The sequence below is a fragment of the Talpa europaea genome, assembly GCF_964194135.1.
Source record: "Talpa europaea genome assembly, chromosome: 9".
NCBI classification, from domain to species: domain Eukaryota; kingdom Metazoa; phylum Chordata; class Mammalia; order Eulipotyphla; family Talpidae; genus Talpa; species Talpa europaea.
In genome coordinates, this window is record NC_140076.1 from 23,815,333 (window position 1) to 23,834,314 (window position 18,982).

At 40.6% G+C, this 18,982-nt stretch overlaps 1 protein-coding gene across 1 annotated transcript in view; it reads left to right on the forward strand.

Annotated features, from left to right (window-relative positions):
• The window catches only part of MACF1 (microtubule actin crosslinking factor 1), a gene marked incomplete at both ends in the record, with an annotated part of 211,499 nt that overhangs the window by 108,772 nt on the left and 83,745 nt on the right, over positions 1 to 18,982 (forward strand). Inside the window, 14 exons of the mRNA XM_084243390.1 lie at positions 691 to 924; positions 2,028 to 2,231; positions 4,033 to 4,551; positions 5,242 to 5,418; positions 5,673 to 5,796; positions 6,580 to 6,788; positions 7,155 to 7,472; positions 9,770 to 9,936; positions 11,201 to 11,357; positions 13,132 to 13,249; positions 15,970 to 16,032; positions 16,716 to 16,957; positions 17,946 to 18,075; positions 18,739 to 18,938. Coding sequence (XP_084099516.1) covers positions 691 to 924; positions 2,028 to 2,231; positions 4,033 to 4,551; positions 5,242 to 5,418; positions 5,673 to 5,796; positions 6,580 to 6,788; positions 7,155 to 7,472; positions 9,770 to 9,936; positions 11,201 to 11,357; positions 13,132 to 13,249; positions 15,970 to 16,032; positions 16,716 to 16,957; positions 17,946 to 18,075; positions 18,739 to 18,938 — 2,862 coding nt within the window. The remainder of the gene's footprint in view (positions 1 to 690; positions 925 to 2,027; positions 2,232 to 4,032; positions 4,552 to 5,241; positions 5,419 to 5,672; positions 5,797 to 6,579; positions 6,789 to 7,154; positions 7,473 to 9,769; positions 9,937 to 11,200; positions 11,358 to 13,131; positions 13,250 to 15,969; positions 16,033 to 16,715; positions 16,958 to 17,945; positions 18,076 to 18,738; positions 18,939 to 18,982) is intronic.

The window sequence follows — 18,982 nt, forward strand, 5'->3', positions numbered from 1 at the left end:
AGAGAGACCTGATTTAGTCTGGGATGTCAGGAAAGATGACTTTGAAGAAGTGTCACTTAAACTGAGGAGTGCAGGATATATAGGGTTTAATTCATGAAGGGATGGGAGGAGGAAGCGAATATGCCAGGCAGAGGCTTGACTTAGAAATGGGATTGAGCTTGAATTAGAAATGGAATTGAGGACAACATCTCAAGAACTGAAAACGAGCTCAGTTGAACTGCAAAGAACAGGAAGATTTGTGAATGATGAAGCTGGAGAGTGCATGGGGCCCATGTCATGCTGCGCCCTATAAGCAACATTAAGGGGAGAGAGTGATAACCAAGAGAGTATGAAGAACAAACCAGTCTTCAACCCAACTAGAATCCTATTGTCTTTATGGAACAGTGATCACTTTGAGGATAATTCATTGCAAAGTAAAAAGTTTGCTAGTCTGCATATCTATGGGCACGCTTTGTTTTGTGTTCACCAAATGTTTGCTTATGAAATTAAATATTAGAAAATTCCTTAATTTGAAAGGTCATAAAGTTAAATATCTTGATTATTTGCACTAGTTTAGGCCTATATTTTAAGCAATTCCTAGGTGGGGACATGAGTCTGTGGTGGATATATCATCCTAGCCACTGCACACTGTTAGAGGTTTGAGGCCCACTGACACTGATGACTCTGCCGTCCCTGCTCTCATGTGTTAAGGGTTTGCAGGATGACATTCAGAATCGTGCCGCCTCATTTGCCAGTATGGTCAAAGACATTGAAGGGTTCCTGGAAGAGAACCAGAGCAAGCTGAGCCCCGGTGAGTTGACAGCTCTTCGGGAAAAGCTCCATCAGGCTAAGGAGCAATATGAGGCTCTCCAGGAACAGGCTCGGGTGGCCCAGAAGGAGCTGGAGGAAGTAGTGACCTCAGCCTTACAGCAGGAGACGGAAAAGGTAAGCAGACTGCTGTGACACTTGGTATTTTTCAAAAAAAAAAAAAAAATTTTGGTACTTACACAAATAAAAGGTAATGAGGGGAAACTGTCTTCCAGAGAGCATGGAATCATGAGATAGAGCTGGTCTATGAGTCAATATTTGTTAAATGAGAAACATCCTAAGGAACTTTAAAGTAAGGAATAGTTGGCAAGCAGTTCATATTATTTAAAAAAAAAATATTGCTATCTGTGTACTAAGTACTCTTGACTAATTGAAAAATGTCAGAACTTTGTGAGGAAGGGTAGTTCCTGGGGAAGGAAGAAGCAAATGGCATATTTCTAACATGAATCCAGACTGCAGACCCCAGAGTACTAGGAAAAATTATCTGGGGAGTCTGAGTGGCCACAACTCTCCCCAGGCTGCCACTAGCTACAATGGGAACTGTAACACTGGGTAAACCAGTGAGAAGAGGAAAACTCACAGGGCCTTTCTTCTGCACCCTATTTAGCATTGGCAGATTGACCTAGATACTAGCAAGAGAGGCAGAGAACAGAGAAATAAGTCACCTGGAGATGAATTCTGAAATGCGTGAATGTATCATTTGGCATAACCTGTTTAATCAAAATTAAATTAACTTGAAGAGTCAGAAGGTAGAAATTGAGAGGTGAGCTTAAGAACTCAGTGCTCTGTTTGGCAAAGAAAAAGATGAGTTAAGTCTGTGTCCCCATCAGGAAAGCAACCAGGTGACTGGGGGTGACTGTGCTATTCCTTACCCGGCTGAGCCGGCTCAACTTGGCGTACCTGAAAAGGGTTCTGTGAAGCCTCACTGGTGGCAGCCCTAAATCATCTCTTACTAAAGTCCTTTTAAAGTGAGGGGAGAGAGGATCCCCTCATTTTTTGATTTGTTTTGTTTTGAGCAGTGAGACATAGACAAAATCTAGAGATAATTGTAAATGATTATTTTTCAACAGATTTCTTTTTCATGAATACAAAGACTGCTTATACCGAGCATCTGCATTTCTGTTTATTTTCAGCATAAAAATGTCCCCCTTTTACTTAAACTGTAACCTAAATAGATGAGCCTCTAAGCCCGTCTCACTCGGCCCCTCTGCTCCTTTCAGAGTAACGCTGCAAAGGAACTGGCAGAGAACAGGAGTAAGATTGATGCTCTCTTGGGTTGGGTGACTTCAGTGGGATCGTCCGGTGGACAGATGGAGCCCCTCGCAGGAGCTTGCCCACAGAAAGGAGCCTTGGATTCCACCGATGGTCACATGGGGGCAAACCATGCTCCAGAGGAACTGGACCAGCAGTGTGAGAAGTTAAAGGTGAGAATGTTAGCTTGCCCTCGCTTTTTGGGGGGCCTCTTTTCTGCCCTGGGCAAGTCACTGTGACGTCTTTACCCCTAAATCCAGCCAGCACTTCTAAGTTCCCATCTTCTCTTGATGTCCAGAATTTTGACACTGTTGACTACTCCTCTTAAAGTACTTTCCCCCTTAGTTTCCACAGCACCATCACAGGTAATTCTTCCTTTCCTCTGACCAGCTTTTAGAATGCTGATGTGCTTCCAGGTAATATTCTAGGCATCTTCTCATCGTTCAAAATATGCTTGGCCTTGGATAGTTTTTTTGGTTCACAACATTTGTACTATATATTTGTCTCCAACCAAAACACCTGATCTGAGCTTTAGTCAGTATATATAACAGCGTATAAATCTGTCTGCTAATTTGCAACTTGAAACCACCTGCACCTCTACCTCAAGAATGGAACTCCAAAAGTAAAGAAAGAAAAATGGAACTATTTCCTCTTCCCCAGTCAAACATTTTCTCCTTCCTTTATTCCCATTTAATTCTCCGAACTGGACATCATCCTATTTTCTTTTCCTTCCCTCACTCTTGCAGGTCAAATCAGTCACCATATCCTATGCTTACTAATCTTTCAGAGTCATCCCTACTTCTTCATCTCCCTGGAGATATTATTGTAGTTCAGATTACTGTCAGCTTTCACTTGTGTCACTAGTGGCTTCTGCTAGCCTGGGCTGTTGCCCTCCAGTCCTCTTACCAGTCTGAGCGGTCTTTTTGCAATGTTATATCCTAGAGTAACTACTCTTAATGGTTTCCTATGGCTCTCAAGATAAAGTCCAAACCCTGACATGGGTGGGTTGGAGAATGAGAATGGGGACGCTGGGGTGGCGGACAGACAAGCTCTAGTATCGTTAACTACAAACCATGTCATCAGAATAAATTTGTCACCCCGCTTTCTTGAGATGACTCTGGAAACTACTGATATAAGCTGAAACTGAACAATATTTTGGAGAAAAATGGACTATAGTCCTTTTCTGGGTCATTGCATAAACAGTATGAAGAGTCGAGAACACTGACTGATCTTCTATTTTCTGTTGAACATTTTAAAAACAATCACAACTGTGTGAAAGAACTTATTCCACTGGAGTAGAAAGAGGCCCACATCTAAGCCCATGAACACTATACAAATTACCTATACTCTGCAGAAATACGGTTTACTGTCTCCGGCAGGCAAATTGGTTATTTAATGAATTTATTTGCCAAGCTCTTTCTTCAATGGGATTGTCTTCACAGATATGTGACACATTTCACAGCCTCCAGTATTTATTTTATATTGTCATGTGCATGGTTTTATCAACTTAGTCTCCCCCTCCATCAATGTGTGTAATTATTAGTTAGCCAATTGTACTTTCTCTCAGACTTAGGGTGCTTTAGTGAAGAGAGTCAGGCTATAGACACTTTTGTCTCTTAACTATCCATATGATGTTAGTCAAAGCATAGAATACCTTTTTGGTATTCATCTACCCCATCTTAAATAAGAATATTATATTATCTGCCTACATTGCAGATTATGCCTCCAATCACATGAAATAATAACACACGTGAAATCTCTTTCATTTTATACATATACATATATATGTCATTTCACTTGGCCTGTGTGTGTAACATAATGCTTAGAGAATGAGAGAGATTAGTGATTTCTGAGAGAGACCTATTGAGATCTATTGAGAGACCTATTGAGATCTCTCTCTACCTATGTAGACAATAACCAAATTTTTGTGATTTCCCTACTGATTGTCTTTTGTTTGGGGGGGTTATTTGCCAGACCCGTCACCAAGAATTGCTGTCTCAGCAACAAAATTTCATCCTGGCCACCCAGTCAGCTCAGGCCTTCCTGGACCAGCATGGCCACAACCTCACGCCCGAGGAACGGCAGACGCTGCAAGAGAAACTGGGAGAGCTGAAGGAACAGTATGCGACTTCCCTGGCCCAGTCAGAGGCAGAGCTGAAGCAGGTGCAGACACTGCGCGATGAGCTGCAGAAGTTTCTGCAGGATCATAAAGAATTTGAAACCTGGCTGGAACGGTCTGAGAAAGAGCTGGAGAACATGCATAAAGGGAGCAGCAGCCCTGAAGCCCTTCCCGCCCTGCTAAAGCGTCAGGGGAGCTTCTCAGAAGATGTCATTTCCCACAAAGGAGACTTGAGATTTGTCACTATCTCAGGACAGAAAGTCTTAGACACAGAAAATAACTTTGAGGAAGTCAGAGAACCCTCAGCAACTGGAGCCTTAGTGAAAGCCAAGCTGAAGGATGCTACAGAGAGATACACTGTTCTCCATTCGAAGGTAAGAGAGAGGTGCCTACAACTGTTAGTGACATTTGGCAGCCTGCCCACATGACTGTGGATGGTTTCTGGGGCTTGGAAACCTCAGGACACAGTGAGCAAGCTGATTTGCATACTGCTCACAGGCAGAATATCTCCATGAACTCTGCAAAAGTATAAAATACATAGGCCCACAGGCTAACACCAGATCCAGGCAATAGATGAGGCATCTCATTCCAGTGGTGAAGGTGGAGGTGATCACCTACATGTGTCCTGAGCAGCAAATGTGGGCTCCTGAGAGACTTAGCACAGAAGAAACCCCAAGTGTACAGTCTACTCCCAGACAGAGCATTTAGAATCCATCCTTCTTCCCTGTCTTGTGCTTTCTGCAAACAACTCCAACTTCCCAAAAGAAAGAAATGTTTTTATTCCTATAAAGACCCTTCCTCTACCTGCAACCTGATGTATAGTTCTTTGGTGGCTTGTCATACAAATCACTAAATCTTCCCAGGTAGGTAGTAATGTTGGGCCCAGAAGTATAGATCAGACAGAGATGATCCCACTAGTAAAAAAATGTTTCTACCTATCTGTGGGTAGCCCCCAGCCCTACCTATAACAAAGCTAGGCCTGTCTGTGGCCTAAGCTTAAGAGATTTCTTCTGCCTTTGGCCTGGCCTTGTTTAAGCCCACTTTCCCTTCTTTCTCGGGCACAGTGTACCCGATTGGGCTCTCACCTGAACATGCTACTAGGCCAGTATCAGCAGTTCCAGAACAGCGCTGACAGCCTGCAGGCCTGGATGCAGGCTTGTGAGGCCAATGTGGAGAGGCTCCTCTCAGACACTGTTTCTTCTGATCCTACGGTCCTACAAAAGCAGCTTGCAACAACCAAGGTAAGGCAGGACACAGGCTACTGTATTGCTGGGCTTAGAGTGCCCACCTGAAGCAAATACTTGCATAGATGAAAGTCAGTGGTTGGGAGGCCTTGGACAAGATCTGACTCCTAAATACTTTATTCTAATATTTGTGGCTGTGTATAAACTGAGAATTATTGCATAAAGATGATTCCTAGATTCTAGATTCCCAGAACCAGCTTTGATGACTCAACTCAGGTGTTTTCCTTTTGTCCTTTGTTATGGACAAGCAGCAGTTGCAGGAAGAATTGGCTGAACATCAAGTGCCTGTAGAAAAACTCCAAAAAGTAGCTCGTGACCTCATGGAAATTGAAGGGGAGCCAGCCCCAGACCACAAGCATGTTCAAGAAACTACAGGTATGAAGCAGCAATAGCAAGAGTGCCTCCTTAATTCCTAGTATGTCCCTCTGTCCTATATATCACTCGGTGTTGCAGAAGTGTCTGTGGCCCTAGCTAGGGACTGCAGATATCAGCACAGATGGCGCACTAGGAACTTTATTCTTGCACCACTGAAGGGCTTCTGCGATCCAGCTTCAACCCCTCTTCCCCAGGCATTCTGCCTCTTAGCCACACCCTGCTTTCCTTTCCCAGGGAGCTAGTTACTCCTTCCTTCCTTTACTCCTGCGTTTTCCCTGTTGTTTAGCTGCTAACGTTAAATAAGTTTATTCCACCATGAATAATGGCATCTTGCTCAAGGTGTAACCAAGTGATTACTTTCTTTCTAAAGTCCTGACCACTATCCCCAACCCCAAAAGAAATATAAGATAAGAAATAATCATCCCTCCTTTGGACTTCTCTAGTGCACTGCTCCTAGTATCTAGGCCAGTGCAGCATTTGTGATTTTTATAGATGTGATGGGCCTCCCTCTGCCTATGCTCTCTCTAAGAGACATAAGTTTGTAGAAGGCAGGGACTTAATTATATTTATTCCTCATCATCAAGTAAACTTTGTGGCCCACCCACTTTTAGTGGGTGCTAAATAATTAACACTTATTGTATTTGGCTCAAATACTAATGTACTTTAAGCTTATTCTTTCCACTTGTCTTGATGTCTGTTGTTATATATTTAACTACAGTCCTTCTAAAAGCACAACACAAAAATACACCCCTCTCTCTCTCTCTCATGACATTGATTTTCCAGATTCAATACTCAGCCATTTCCAGAGCCTGTCCAGTAGCCTAGCTGAGCGCTCTGCTCTGCTGCAGAAGGCAATTGCCCAATCTCAGAGTGTCCAAGAAAGCCTCGAGAGCTTATTGCAGTCTATCAGGGAAGTTGAAAAAAACCTGGAAGAGGAGCAAGTGGCATCACTGTCATCGGGAGTCATCCAAGAAGCCTTGGCCACCAACATGGTGAGACCCATGCCCCATGAGCTAGCACAGAGGGCGTGTCCGCCATTTTCTATAATTGCATCACTTTGGAAAAGTTTCCAGAGAAGAATTCCATGAATCTTCTAATAAGTTTTAGAGATAAATCCTACCCCATTAAAAATATTTCAGTCTAATTTCCAAACCATTGTTCAGCTTGAGGTAAAGTGGCAATAGTAAAGTCACTTGGTAGCATGAGGCAGAGAACTAAGGGACTGAGATGTATGGAAAGCTGAAGGCTCACTTGCAGCCCTCCAGCCTCCCTCTTGAGGAGGCTAGCACATAGTTATTAGGAGGTTAGTGTTCTGAAATAAGCGAGCCACGAGCTGACAGACATGTTCTTGATGACAGAAACTGAAGCAGGACATTGCCAGGCAAAGAAGCAGCTTAGAAGCCACCCGTGAGATGGTGACCCGGTTCATGGAGACAGCAGACAGCAGCACGGCGGCAGTGCTGCAGGGCAAGCTGGCAGAGGTGAGCCAGCGCTTCGAGCAGCTCTGTCTACAGCAGCAAGAGAAAGAGAGCTCCCTGAAGAAGCTTCTGCCCCAGGCAGAGATGTTTGAGCACCTCTCTGATAAGCTTCGGCAGTTCATGGAAAACAAAAGCCGGATGCTAGCCTCTGGAAATCAGCCAGATCAAGATATTGCACATTTCTCCCAACAGATCCAGGTGAGAATATATCTGCCAAATTAACAGTACAAATGGAAAAGAAGGGCAGGGAGAGGACCCATATTTATTGAGCACAAAATATACCAGTCAGTGTGCTGGAAACATTACCTACATTATCTTAAAGAAGTATCATAGCCATCCTTTAAACTAGTTGTTAGTTATCCACTGTTTAAAACACAGCCTGGACTTATTTTCACCCATACTAATGTGTTAAGCCCAGATCAGCAGTACTTAGCTTATCATGGACACTCAGGGATTCAAGTTGAGGAAACCTGGTCCGGATGTACACTCGTTGCTGGGACAGGAAGAGGGTGTAGCATATCCATGTACGCCTCATTAGTCACAGCAAGTTTCATGGAACCATACCTGGCTTTTCAGGGGGTGAAGAAATGTAATTCCATCATGTACCTGTTAAGTGTAGAGCTAGACATATTTGGTGAAAAATTTTACCTGCAAAAACTATATATATACATGCATATGTACATGTATATACAATATATCTTCTATATTGGGGGATTCGTTCTGGATGTGTGAGATGTTGGAGATATTTTCTCACAGTTTATCGTGACTTTTCTTATGCTGTTTTGGCCATGTAAAACTTTTTTTCAATTTCACAAAGTGAATTTTATCGCTTTTAATGAAGGTGAATTTTCAGTCATAGTTTGAAAGCCTAATTGTTAGTCACAAGTTTTGAAAGAATTCACCCATGCTTCTAAAACTTAAATGATTTCATTCTTTTTTTTTCACATTTGAACCTTTTAATAATTTAAGCTTATTCTGAGGTATGATATGAGGCATAGATCCAAGTTCATCTTTTTCCAACGGTCTATCTAGTGGCTTTTCATTTATCTAAGAAGTCTGTCTTTTCTGCATGATTTGAAAAGCTACCTCTGTCATACACAGCACATCCACAGTTGCTCAGTCAATTTCTGGGTTTTCTGTGCTGTTACATTGCTCTCTGTATTCGTGTACCATAGCATTCTTTTTTTAATTCTAGAGGGTTGATGATATGTTTTTCTCCTTGATAGGGCTAGTTTCCCTTTTCCTTCATTTAGGCTTTTTCATAGTTATAATAGCACATTTATTTTTCCATGTGAACTTTAAAATTAACTTTACTAGGTCTAGGGACAAAATATTGGTATTTTTGAGTCACGTGAAATGTTCTTATTCACACTGCATATATACATACATATGCACACATATCTTTAGGGATATTTTTCTACCTTTTCAGGTTAACCTCTGTCAGTATTTTAAAATTTTATTACTAAAAATTTTGTACATTTCTTGTTAGTTGATTTCTAAAATTAAACTTTTTGTGTTGCTATTATAAATGAAATTTTCACTCTTGATTTTCTTATGTGGTTTTATATCCTGCTACCTTATTGAATTACTTCATTATTTGATTTAGTTGTATTTTTAACTTCCATAAGTTTTACAAATATATGTTCACATAATAAATACAGTTTTACATCTTTTCCAATTTTTATGTCACATGTTATTTTTTCTTCCCTAGTTGCATTGCCTATTATCTTCAATACAGTGGTAAATAATAGTGGACAGTGTGTTTGCCATGTTTTACAGAATAGGCAGACAATGGAAGCTTATAAAAGTTTAATAACATAAGATCACAAGCTAATCAGTGGCAAGGCCATGACTAAATTTCAGAACTTTTTTTTTTTAAGTCTTTTTTTTTTTTCTTTTTTTTTTTTTATAGAGGCATGTTTTATTTATTTATTTGTTTGTTTGTTTTGTTTATACATGCACTGGGTACAGTCAGAAGCGCGGGAGGGTGAGAGAATTCACCAGAGCCAGAGCGGGGAGCAGAACAGGCAGAAGGACCGAAGTACACTGCTGAGGAGAGCAGCGGGCGGCAGGAGAGGTCTGCGCGCCATGTGGGACCCTCCTCTGGTGGCCGGGGAGCAGCTGGGGATCGAACCGGTGCCGCAGAGGCCGCGGGCAGCTTCGCAACCCAGCGCTCAACCGCTGCGCCACCGGGGAGGCCCAATTTCAGAACTTTTTGATGCCAGATAACTCCATTGATTTCATTCCATCACACTGCTTCCCAAATCTTCAAACATTTGTTTAAAGAAGATGAGACTCCTTTGCAATTCCTAGCCACTCTCAGGTGGGCTAGAGAAACCTGCATATTTATTGTTTTGATTCTAGCAGTCGACCTGGTGCACATGCCTCTTTTTTGTTCCCTCTTTTTCTGTGAATTAGGGAGAAATGTAGATACATTTCCTTTTTAAGAATGTGAGGATAAGAGAGTTGAATGCTTTTCCTTGGTTGCTTGACAGGAGCTCAATTTGGAAATGCAAGACCAACAGGAGAACCTTTCTACTCTTGAGCACCTGGTCACTGAACTGAGCTCCTGTGGATTTGCTCTGAACCTGTCCCAGCATCAGGACAGGGTCCAAAATCTCAAGAAGGACTTCACAGAGCTGCAAAAGACAGTTAAAGAAAGGTTAGTTTTCACATGTGTTGTTCCGTGTCCAGGAGCTAATTTTTTCTTGCTGTTCAGTGAAATGATTTTCTCTTCCTTCTTCCAACTTTATCAGAAAAATGACATCAAGAACTCTGCTACTAAATCATTGGAAGTGCCTGTTTTTTCAAACAAAACTACCCACTTGGTTTTTCAAACAAAACCACCCAGTGGTTTTTCTGTTTCTGAATAGTGCTTTCTTTCTCAATAATCAAGTTCATTTTCTTCTCTATGCAATCATAGGCCTAGATCACCTGGACCAAACAGGACAAATTTGGAGTAGCAAGTTGGATTGTGGCAAGATTTGAAATAAAGAGGAAAAATTAGAGGAGTCTTCCCAGACATAATTAAGGGTTGTGTTGACACACGCCCTGCTTGCTTTGACCGCATTTAAATTGCTATTTTGGAAGAGTGTCTGGATTCTTTCAAGGCAAAATGAGAATATATAACAAAGGTTGCTGATTTTAGGTTATCACTTCACTGTTGAAAAGCCATGACTCCCCCACTAGAAAGCCTTATGGCTTAAGAAGTCAATAGGACTTCTCTTGGTTTTTCCATAAGTAACAATCTTGAATTAGCTGATCACCACCTCAGTGACTAGAGGAAAGCAGTTACACAAACTAGCACAGTAAGCAGCAGATTATTTAGTAGAGATGAGGGAGAGAAAAACCAAGACGACCTTGTTTTCCCTGTGCTGAGAGTAGCCCCTTAACCCCAAAGAGGAACCAGGATCTCTGGCTTGAGGTCTTATTGATGTGGCCATTTCTAAAACTGAATTCCAAAATTTTCCTTCCTCTCTGATTTATTCATTAGTTTACTTCTCTGAATCTCATTTTCAGCATCTTTCTTGCTATAGAAATTAATGTTTGAATTAGGCCTTGAAAGAGTCAAATACCTAAAAAGTAGCAGAACTAGACAAGAGCTCCAAAGCCTGCATTCTTTCCATTATATCATAGTACCTAAATAGCAGGCTCCCTGTAGTTTTTCTCGCTTTCAGTTTAGCCTACAATAAGATTGAAGACTCTTTTCCCCAGAAATGTCCAAACAAGGCAATAGATGCCTTAGTTTGATGTTCTCCGACTTTATATGTGGTTTTTTTAGCCAAAACTGCTGTGGAAAAGATTATGAGAAAGAGAGGCCCTGCTAGGAAACTGATGCCTACAGTCCCTGAATGAACCTAGTTTTAGTTCAAGTTAACTCTTTGCAAAGCTTAGTCTGGCTACTAACAAAGTGTCTTCATTGACAGAGAGGAAGATGCATCATCTTGCCAGCAACAATTGGATGAATTTCGGAAGCTGGTTAGGACCTTCCAGAAATGGCTGAAGGAAACTGAAGGAAACATTCCACCTACAGAGACTTTCATGAGTACTAAAGAACTGGAAAAGCAGATTGAATACCTAAAGGTGTGTGAACAAAGGGATCCCCCAGGAGTCTCAGACTGGGCAGCAATGTGGAAGAGAATATGGGCTGCTCTCCTGCTGTGGTAGGGAAGTGGTGTGAGAAATCCAAGTTATCCGTCTACATCAGAAATCCCTCCATGATCTTCATGTGGTCCCCATACCTCTTCCTGAGCACCGAACACCAAAACATCTTCTATTTAAAAACTGAAATGGAAAAAATTGTCTGGGAATCATAGCAAATTTCAGCTGTTTCTTGGCTGACTTTCTTACTATGGTGGGTCATATCAAAGACAGTTAAGTCTAGTCTTGAGAAGCTTACACTGACGTTGAGGGTTTAGAATTAGGCAGTTTTGCCTGAGATGTAATGAGACGTGTGATCAGGATATTGAGGAGGGAAAAACTAGCTCTACAACTAATAAAGTTAAAATCAGATGGTTGGAGGAACCAGTTTTTCCCCCACCCCCTGATTTGTAGGTGAGCAGCCTCTGCATGCAACTCTAACACATCTCTTCTTTTTGCTGAAAGTAGTCAAGTCTGCCTCTAATTAACTCATATACCTTCATCTTTATTTTCTTAATAAAATAGGATTTATCTTGAGCAGGTGGAAGAAAAGGTATTGTTTGCTTTCCCAGAGAGAGGGCCAGAAGCATTTGCAGTGGGCAGATGTTCTCCAGTTTCTTGGTTCATAGTGCCCTTAGTGTTTCAAGAAATCTTCCATGATATGTTAAGACCAAAAACCTAAAAACAACTCTTACTTGCTAAGGGATCAGGTGGAAGCAACTTACTAGTAGTTGTTCACATGCTATCCAACAGATGGCACTGTCTTCCTTTCAGAAATTTAAAATGTCCTGGGCATCAATGCATGGTGTGGAAACTGTGGCCCTCTGGACTCAAATGACTAATAAAATAATTGACAAGGTTCAGTTGAAGGTAGGCAGCATGGGCATGCTGGATGTTCATGGCTCTGTCTTCCTCTGCCACTTCTCTGCAACTTGAAGTCAAAAGTAAACTGAGATTCTCAGGAAATTTCAATGTGGGGAAGATTGTAGGCCAAAGCGGTGTCCCTGCTTTGACAGGAGGCAAGTCCTGCTTCTGTGGCTGGCAATCCACATCTAAGACCTGAAGATTTGTCTTAGAGCAGAGGCCATTACTTCCTGATGGCTTTCTCGGATAGTTGGAGCTCTTCCTTCGAAAACCGTGTAAAGTTCCCCTGAAAATTTGAAGCATAGTCTATCAAATTCTGTGTATTTCTCTGTACCTCAGCATCTAGCCCCACATTTTACCCTCCAGTTACCACTTCCATTTTGTTCTTTACATGTTTTCTCTTTGTCCATCTACTGGTAAACTCTTATCATAAAGCCTTTCCTTCCTCTAAGCAGAGTGAGATATGTCTCTTCTTGGTTTCTCAGAATTTGTTGACTGTCCATATTCTGTACTAGCACTTGTCACATTACAATGTAATTTATAATCTGAGCTCTTGGTTTTAAGAACTGTATCATAATCCTCTTTTATACCTTCCGTGTTTGGCATGATGCCTGGTAAAAGATCAGTAAATATTTGATGAATGACTGAATGAATGAGAAGGCCCTGAATATTTCAAGATATCATTCTCTCACACCTTGTCTGGCTAAACTAAGATCTTGATATGACTGAATATATGAGAATATTCACTTAATGCTTACCAGAACTTCAGGGCATGTATATAGATGACAAGTGTCCCTACTTAGAAGATGGAAGCCCCCATTTGTTACATTTAGCTATTTTGTTCTTAAATCAGGGTCTTCTAGATGATTGGGCAAGTAAGGGAACTTTGGTGGAAGAAATCAATTGCAAAGGCACGTCTTTAGAAAATCTCATCATGGAGATCACAGCACCTGATTCCCAAGCTAAGACAGGTAAGTGCAAGTTCTTAAAAATGTGGTTGATGTATTTCATTCTTTGCTTTGCCTTTGTTGGTCACCCCTTACTTAACAAAAGTCAAAATCAAGACTGGATATGAGAACAAAAGAGTTCCACAAAGCAGTCCTCCCCATCAGCCTGATTTGTTCTTCCATTTGCTATATCACATTGCTCCATTTTGCAAACTTCCTTCCCATAACAGGGAAAAATAGAGGGACTAATTGGCCCACTTAGAACTAAACATCCTGTGAAATTTCTCTCTTTTGAACATGTAACTGGGATGGCTATGTGTCACCTTTAAATTGGGATCAGCCCTGGAAAGTTTAAGCATGATGTCTTACGCGAGGCCAGGTATTTAGGGGTCAGTATTGATACACCAGGGAACACTGGCACACCTCATGGAAGTGGCTACGAAGATTAGTGCACAGATCTATGAAGTCTCTGACTGCAAATTAAGTCCTTCAAACAAAATCCATTATGAGTTCACGGCACTTTCTGGTTGTTAGCTGGGATCTCATAGGTTTTATAACCAGATTATGTGAATTCCTGTAGTCACTGAAATAATAAGGAAAAGGTTTGCTTTCTTTTTTTCCTCTTGAGAATGGCTCCTTTTCTGTTGCATCCTGAAATTTAGAGATCTCTTGGAACTACCCAGGATTGACAACATTTCAGGGATTGGCTATTCTTATATTCTAGTACTTAGACCTTTTAAGTTCAGTGAATACATCAGGAGTTGGCAAACCTTTTCAACACAGTATTATATAATAAATATTGTAGACTTGTAGGCCATATGGTCTCTATCACAGTACACATTACTGTCTTTGTAGCTCAAAGCAGTCATGGATGATATATAAATGTAGGAATGTGGCTGTGTTCCAATAAAACTTTATGCACAGAAGCAAGCAAGAGGGCCAGATTTACTGATGGACTTGTTTTCTGACTCCTCGACTAGATCAATGTTTTTTGTAAACTTTTACAAAACAAATCTCATATAGAACTCTATTACAGAAAACAAAATAATATTTTGTTGGCATAAATTTCTCTTATATGTCAACTCATAGCATTTATCTATAACAAAATCTGCCAGTGAGACTATTGAGATTATTTAAGTCAATATAAAAATTTGAAAAAGAGGATTTTTTGATAACAGTTTCATCTGATTTGTTTCTCAATTTCATTCAATTGCATTGTATCCAGAAAATACACACACAGATAACTAGCTGCAAATGATGACAAATGTTTGTAATGTTGTAAATGCTAGTGAAGAGCTACAACTTTTCCAATCAGTGACCTCAAAAAGAAGTTAAATATGTGCACAGAGATGCAAGAGCGGCTTTATTCTCCCAAAGAAAGTGACATACGTTGGTTTTATCTAGTGGGTTAAAATGTAGTGTTTAACATAACTGAATGTGCATATTTTATTGCCATGTCTAAGTAATTAGAAATATATTCTGAATATTAAATTTCAGCCAAGCATTTATAGAGTCCCTACATTACCTCCTTAGGGCTCTTTGAAAATCACTAGGCTGAAAATCACTAGCTCTCAAAGTTCTCTGCCAACTCTGAAAAATTGTGAATGTTCTGTTTCCTTACATTTGTGTAGCTTTTTGTTTCATAAAGTGCTTTCACTTATATTACACTATTACTTCTTTCTGGTAGCCCCATGAGAGTTGACAGGATAGTATTACCTTGAGATCCTAGAAAAGGTGACTCAGGTCTATTGTAGGTTAAGGCTCCCATACCTAGTTAGTGATAGTCTTGGATAGGACCTTCTCCTAACTACTAGTCCAGTTTCTTTGGGGCCATTACCACATTGCAGTGGAATATGAGCTTTCTGTCTGACCCATTATACAATTACTGTTTTTTAATATAACCTTGCACATGACTTTTCCCACAGTGAAATCAGTGCACATGCGAGATCTATTCTGTACTTTTTAATGCTTTTACTATAGAACATATCATGAATAATCTTTACAGTTCTGTGTAATTGTTATAATTATATGATTTGTTTTTTACTTGGGACTCTCCTGAAATACAAGGAATAAATTTGGGGAAAATATAGGTGGAAATTTGATGATTAGAAATAGAACCAGTACTAAGGCATAATTCATGGGAATGTTTACGAGCCAGATTTATTGGTACTTATAATTTCTGTTTTCTGATGGGGGAAGGGGTGCAGAAAGTGGCGAAACCTTTGAAACAATGCAAGAAGGGCTTGTTTTAATGTCTTTATTAAAATAATGCTGCTTTATATGTCCTTAATGGTTTTTACTGTTCATTTTTATTATGTTAATAATATGATCTTAAAAGCTGAACTTTTTTGCTTTATTATAAATCTTCAATTTGCCTTACAAATCCGCTCTCCTAAGTGTGGCAGATAACCATTCTAACGACTTAATCATTTTACCAATACTTACTTCACAAAATTAGGGCATGGTCCAAGAAATTAAGTTGGTGATTTAAGAAGGGAACTTGGACTTAATTCTTCTAGAAAGGATGAAGAGTCATTACTGCTAAGGAGTTGAAACACCTCAAATGATATTTTGTTAACCTGCCATTTAAAATGATTTGTCTCTTTCCATGAGTATGTTGTCTTGTGCTGTGTGATCTTCCTAATACCTGAGCTTAAAGTGAGTGCCAGGGAACAAATTCGGTGCCTGTATGTACTCCTAACACGTTTGTCTTGCCCTGTTTGTCTCCCTGTCCTTCTGCTCAGGTTCCATACTGCCCTCTGTAGGAAGCTCTGTAGGCAGTGTAAACGGATACCACACCTGCAAAGGTGAGATGCCATTTCAACAGTGCCTCTTTGTTGGGTGTGGTAGGACAGCATTCATGTTTGCCTCTGTGTATGTTTTCATGTGTGTGGAAGAGCTGCCAGCATGGGTGTGAGGGTGAAGCAACTGGGGAGAAGCAACTGTGAAAAATCTGGGGAAAAGCAGAAACATCTGGGGAAAAGCAACTGTGATGCCTCTGTTTGCTAACTGTAGGCTAAATAAGTTGACAGCTAGTAAGATAAAGGTAGTAAGAGGTAAACTGCACTGAGAGATAAGACCTCTAAGGAAAGACCTTAAAGAAAATTCATGTAGGTCTTTAAATTTAAAGAAGCTCTACTAGAAGTAGTTTAATCTAATCTCTGACCTCCTAGCTAGGTGACTTCCCTGTAGTTTGGAAAGATAGAGCAGAAGAATGCCCAAATCCTCACCCTCTTCACTTTTGCTGTTCCCATATGGATTATTACTTTACTCCTACATTTGAGTATATAATGCCAAATCAGAAAGCAGATTAATAAGACCTTTTTTGCTTTGTATATGTAAATGAACTTTATTGATTTAGCAGGAAGGCAACCTCTAGTTCACTAGGAGTATAAGAGACACTTAATCCTGATGAGCAGTTTAGTAAAGGGACCCATTGGGAATGCTTTGAGAGTTAGTCCCAATCTGATTTCTGTTTGTGTGATACTAGATCTGACGGAGATCCAGTGTGACATGTCAGATGTAAACTTGAAATATGAGAAACTGGGGGGAGTGCTTCGGGAACGCCAGGAAAGCCTTCAGGCTATCCTCGGCAGAACGCAAGAAGTTCAGAAGGAGGCAAGTGCAATGCTGCAGTGGCTGAAATCGAAAGAGGAAGTTCTGAAAGCCATGGATGCTCCGTCATCTCCAACTAAGACAGAAACGGTGAAAGCCCAAGCCGAATCTAACAAGGTACTGTGTTTATATTAGGTGCATCCCAAACACTAAAAGGAGGGGACCGTAGTTGGAGTGTTCTGCCTGAGCAGAGGGACTCAAGAGTGAGATGTGTCTCACCACCCAGGCTCTTACAAGCAGCATGTTGGACTTTCAAGTGATTGATAGGCTTACACTCTCTAGAGAATTGTTTTCCCTATGAAATTAGAAATCATGATGTCAGATTCTATTTATAGAACAAATAGCCTTCCACCAAAGCATCATCTCCCGGAGAATGTGATCTTGTTTTCTATCTGATGCTATAAGCCAATCTATAGTCATCAAAGCACTTTTCCAGGACTTAGAGGGGCCCAAATAGGAGTGATTACAGTTGATTCTTAAGATTGACATATAAAACTTGGAAAATAGCAGAGGATATAAAACCATATAGAAAGTCCTATAAAAATTTTTTTCACCAAAAGTTTTTATATTCTAATTGGGCATATTGGAATATCTCCTCCAACTGCATAAACATCACCATCATTGTTATCATATCTTGACACTGGATTAATGTTTCCTATAAGCCTCTGCTGATGTGGTCCAGATAAAAGAAATTTAGATTCTACTGTTGAAATTTTCCATTTAAGGGCCTCCCCGGTGGCGCAGCAGGTTGAGCAGACCTCTCCTGTCGCTCCCGCTGCTCCCCTCAGCAGTGTCTTCAATCTATCTGCCTGTTCTGCTCCCTGTTCTATCTGGTGAATTCTCTCACCCTCCCACGCCTCTGGCCTGTACCCCTGTGCTGGTATAAATAAATAAATCTTTAAAAAAAAAAAAAAAGAAATTTTCTATTTAAAGTAAAAATTGAGGCAATAAGGTTAAACATCTTAAAATCACAAAACAAGTCCTAGATGGAATCAGAAATAGAGCCTATATTGCTGCCCAATTGTCCAGTCATTTCTTCCACGCACACACATTTTTTTTTCCCTCTCTGAAAATCTCACAACATATGTGATGTTCTTTATCCTAGGCCTTCCTGGCTGAATTGGAACAGAATTCTCCAAACATCCAAAAAGTAAAGGAAGCCCTTGCTGGATTACTGATGATATATCCCAACTCTCAAGAAGCAGAAAACTGGAAGAAAATGCAAGAAGAACTCAGTAAGTCATCACAGGGATGCTGCAAATTCACTAAATTGCACCTACAGAATCTCAGCACATCCTATAAAGTTGGAATTATTTTTAGTTAATTTTCACAAGTAAGCAAGAGACCTACATAAAACTAGAAAGTAAGACTGATTGAGGAAAAAAATTAGAGACTCCATTCAAAGTGTCTGAAGCTTGACTTTCTTGGGCAAGTCAAACTGACAATCTACTGTGATAAAAAGAGCATTTTACTGACAAAAATGAAAAAGTGGCAAAAATAACCTAAAGATTCGTAATATAAATAGCGATGAAAAATGATATAGGTGAATATTGACAATGAAAAAAAAACTTATTGGCATAAAAGATGTTCATAATACAGTAAGTTTAGAAAGAGGCGATGAAATAAGTGTCAGATATCTTCCATGCACTCGTGTATGCGTGTGTGTATGTAGTTCTATACAATTTTACCGCATGTGTAGTTTCATATAACTACCACCTCAGTCAAGAGACAGAACTGTGTTGTTTTAGTTAAAATTAAATCAAGGTTATTTTTAACTTAGGAAAACTTTAACTAATCCTCCAGGGGTCATTTCCTGTAGTTTATTAGGAACATAATTTAGGGACCGGGCCAGGGCCTGATGAGAATAAAGGGTACATTCTCTCATTTCCTCTCTACAGATTCCCGATGGGAAAGGGCCACCGAGGTGACTATGGCTCGACAAAGGCAGCTGGAGGAATCTGCGAGTCATCTGGCCTGCTTCCAGGCTGCAGAATCCCAGCTCCGGCCCTGGCTGATGGAGAAGGAACTGATGATGGGAGTGCTGGGGCCCCTGTCCATCGACCCCAACATGCTAAATGCACAAAAGCAGCAGGTCCAGGTGAGCGGGTGTGCTTGATGGGTTAGAGCTAAGAAATTGTGCTT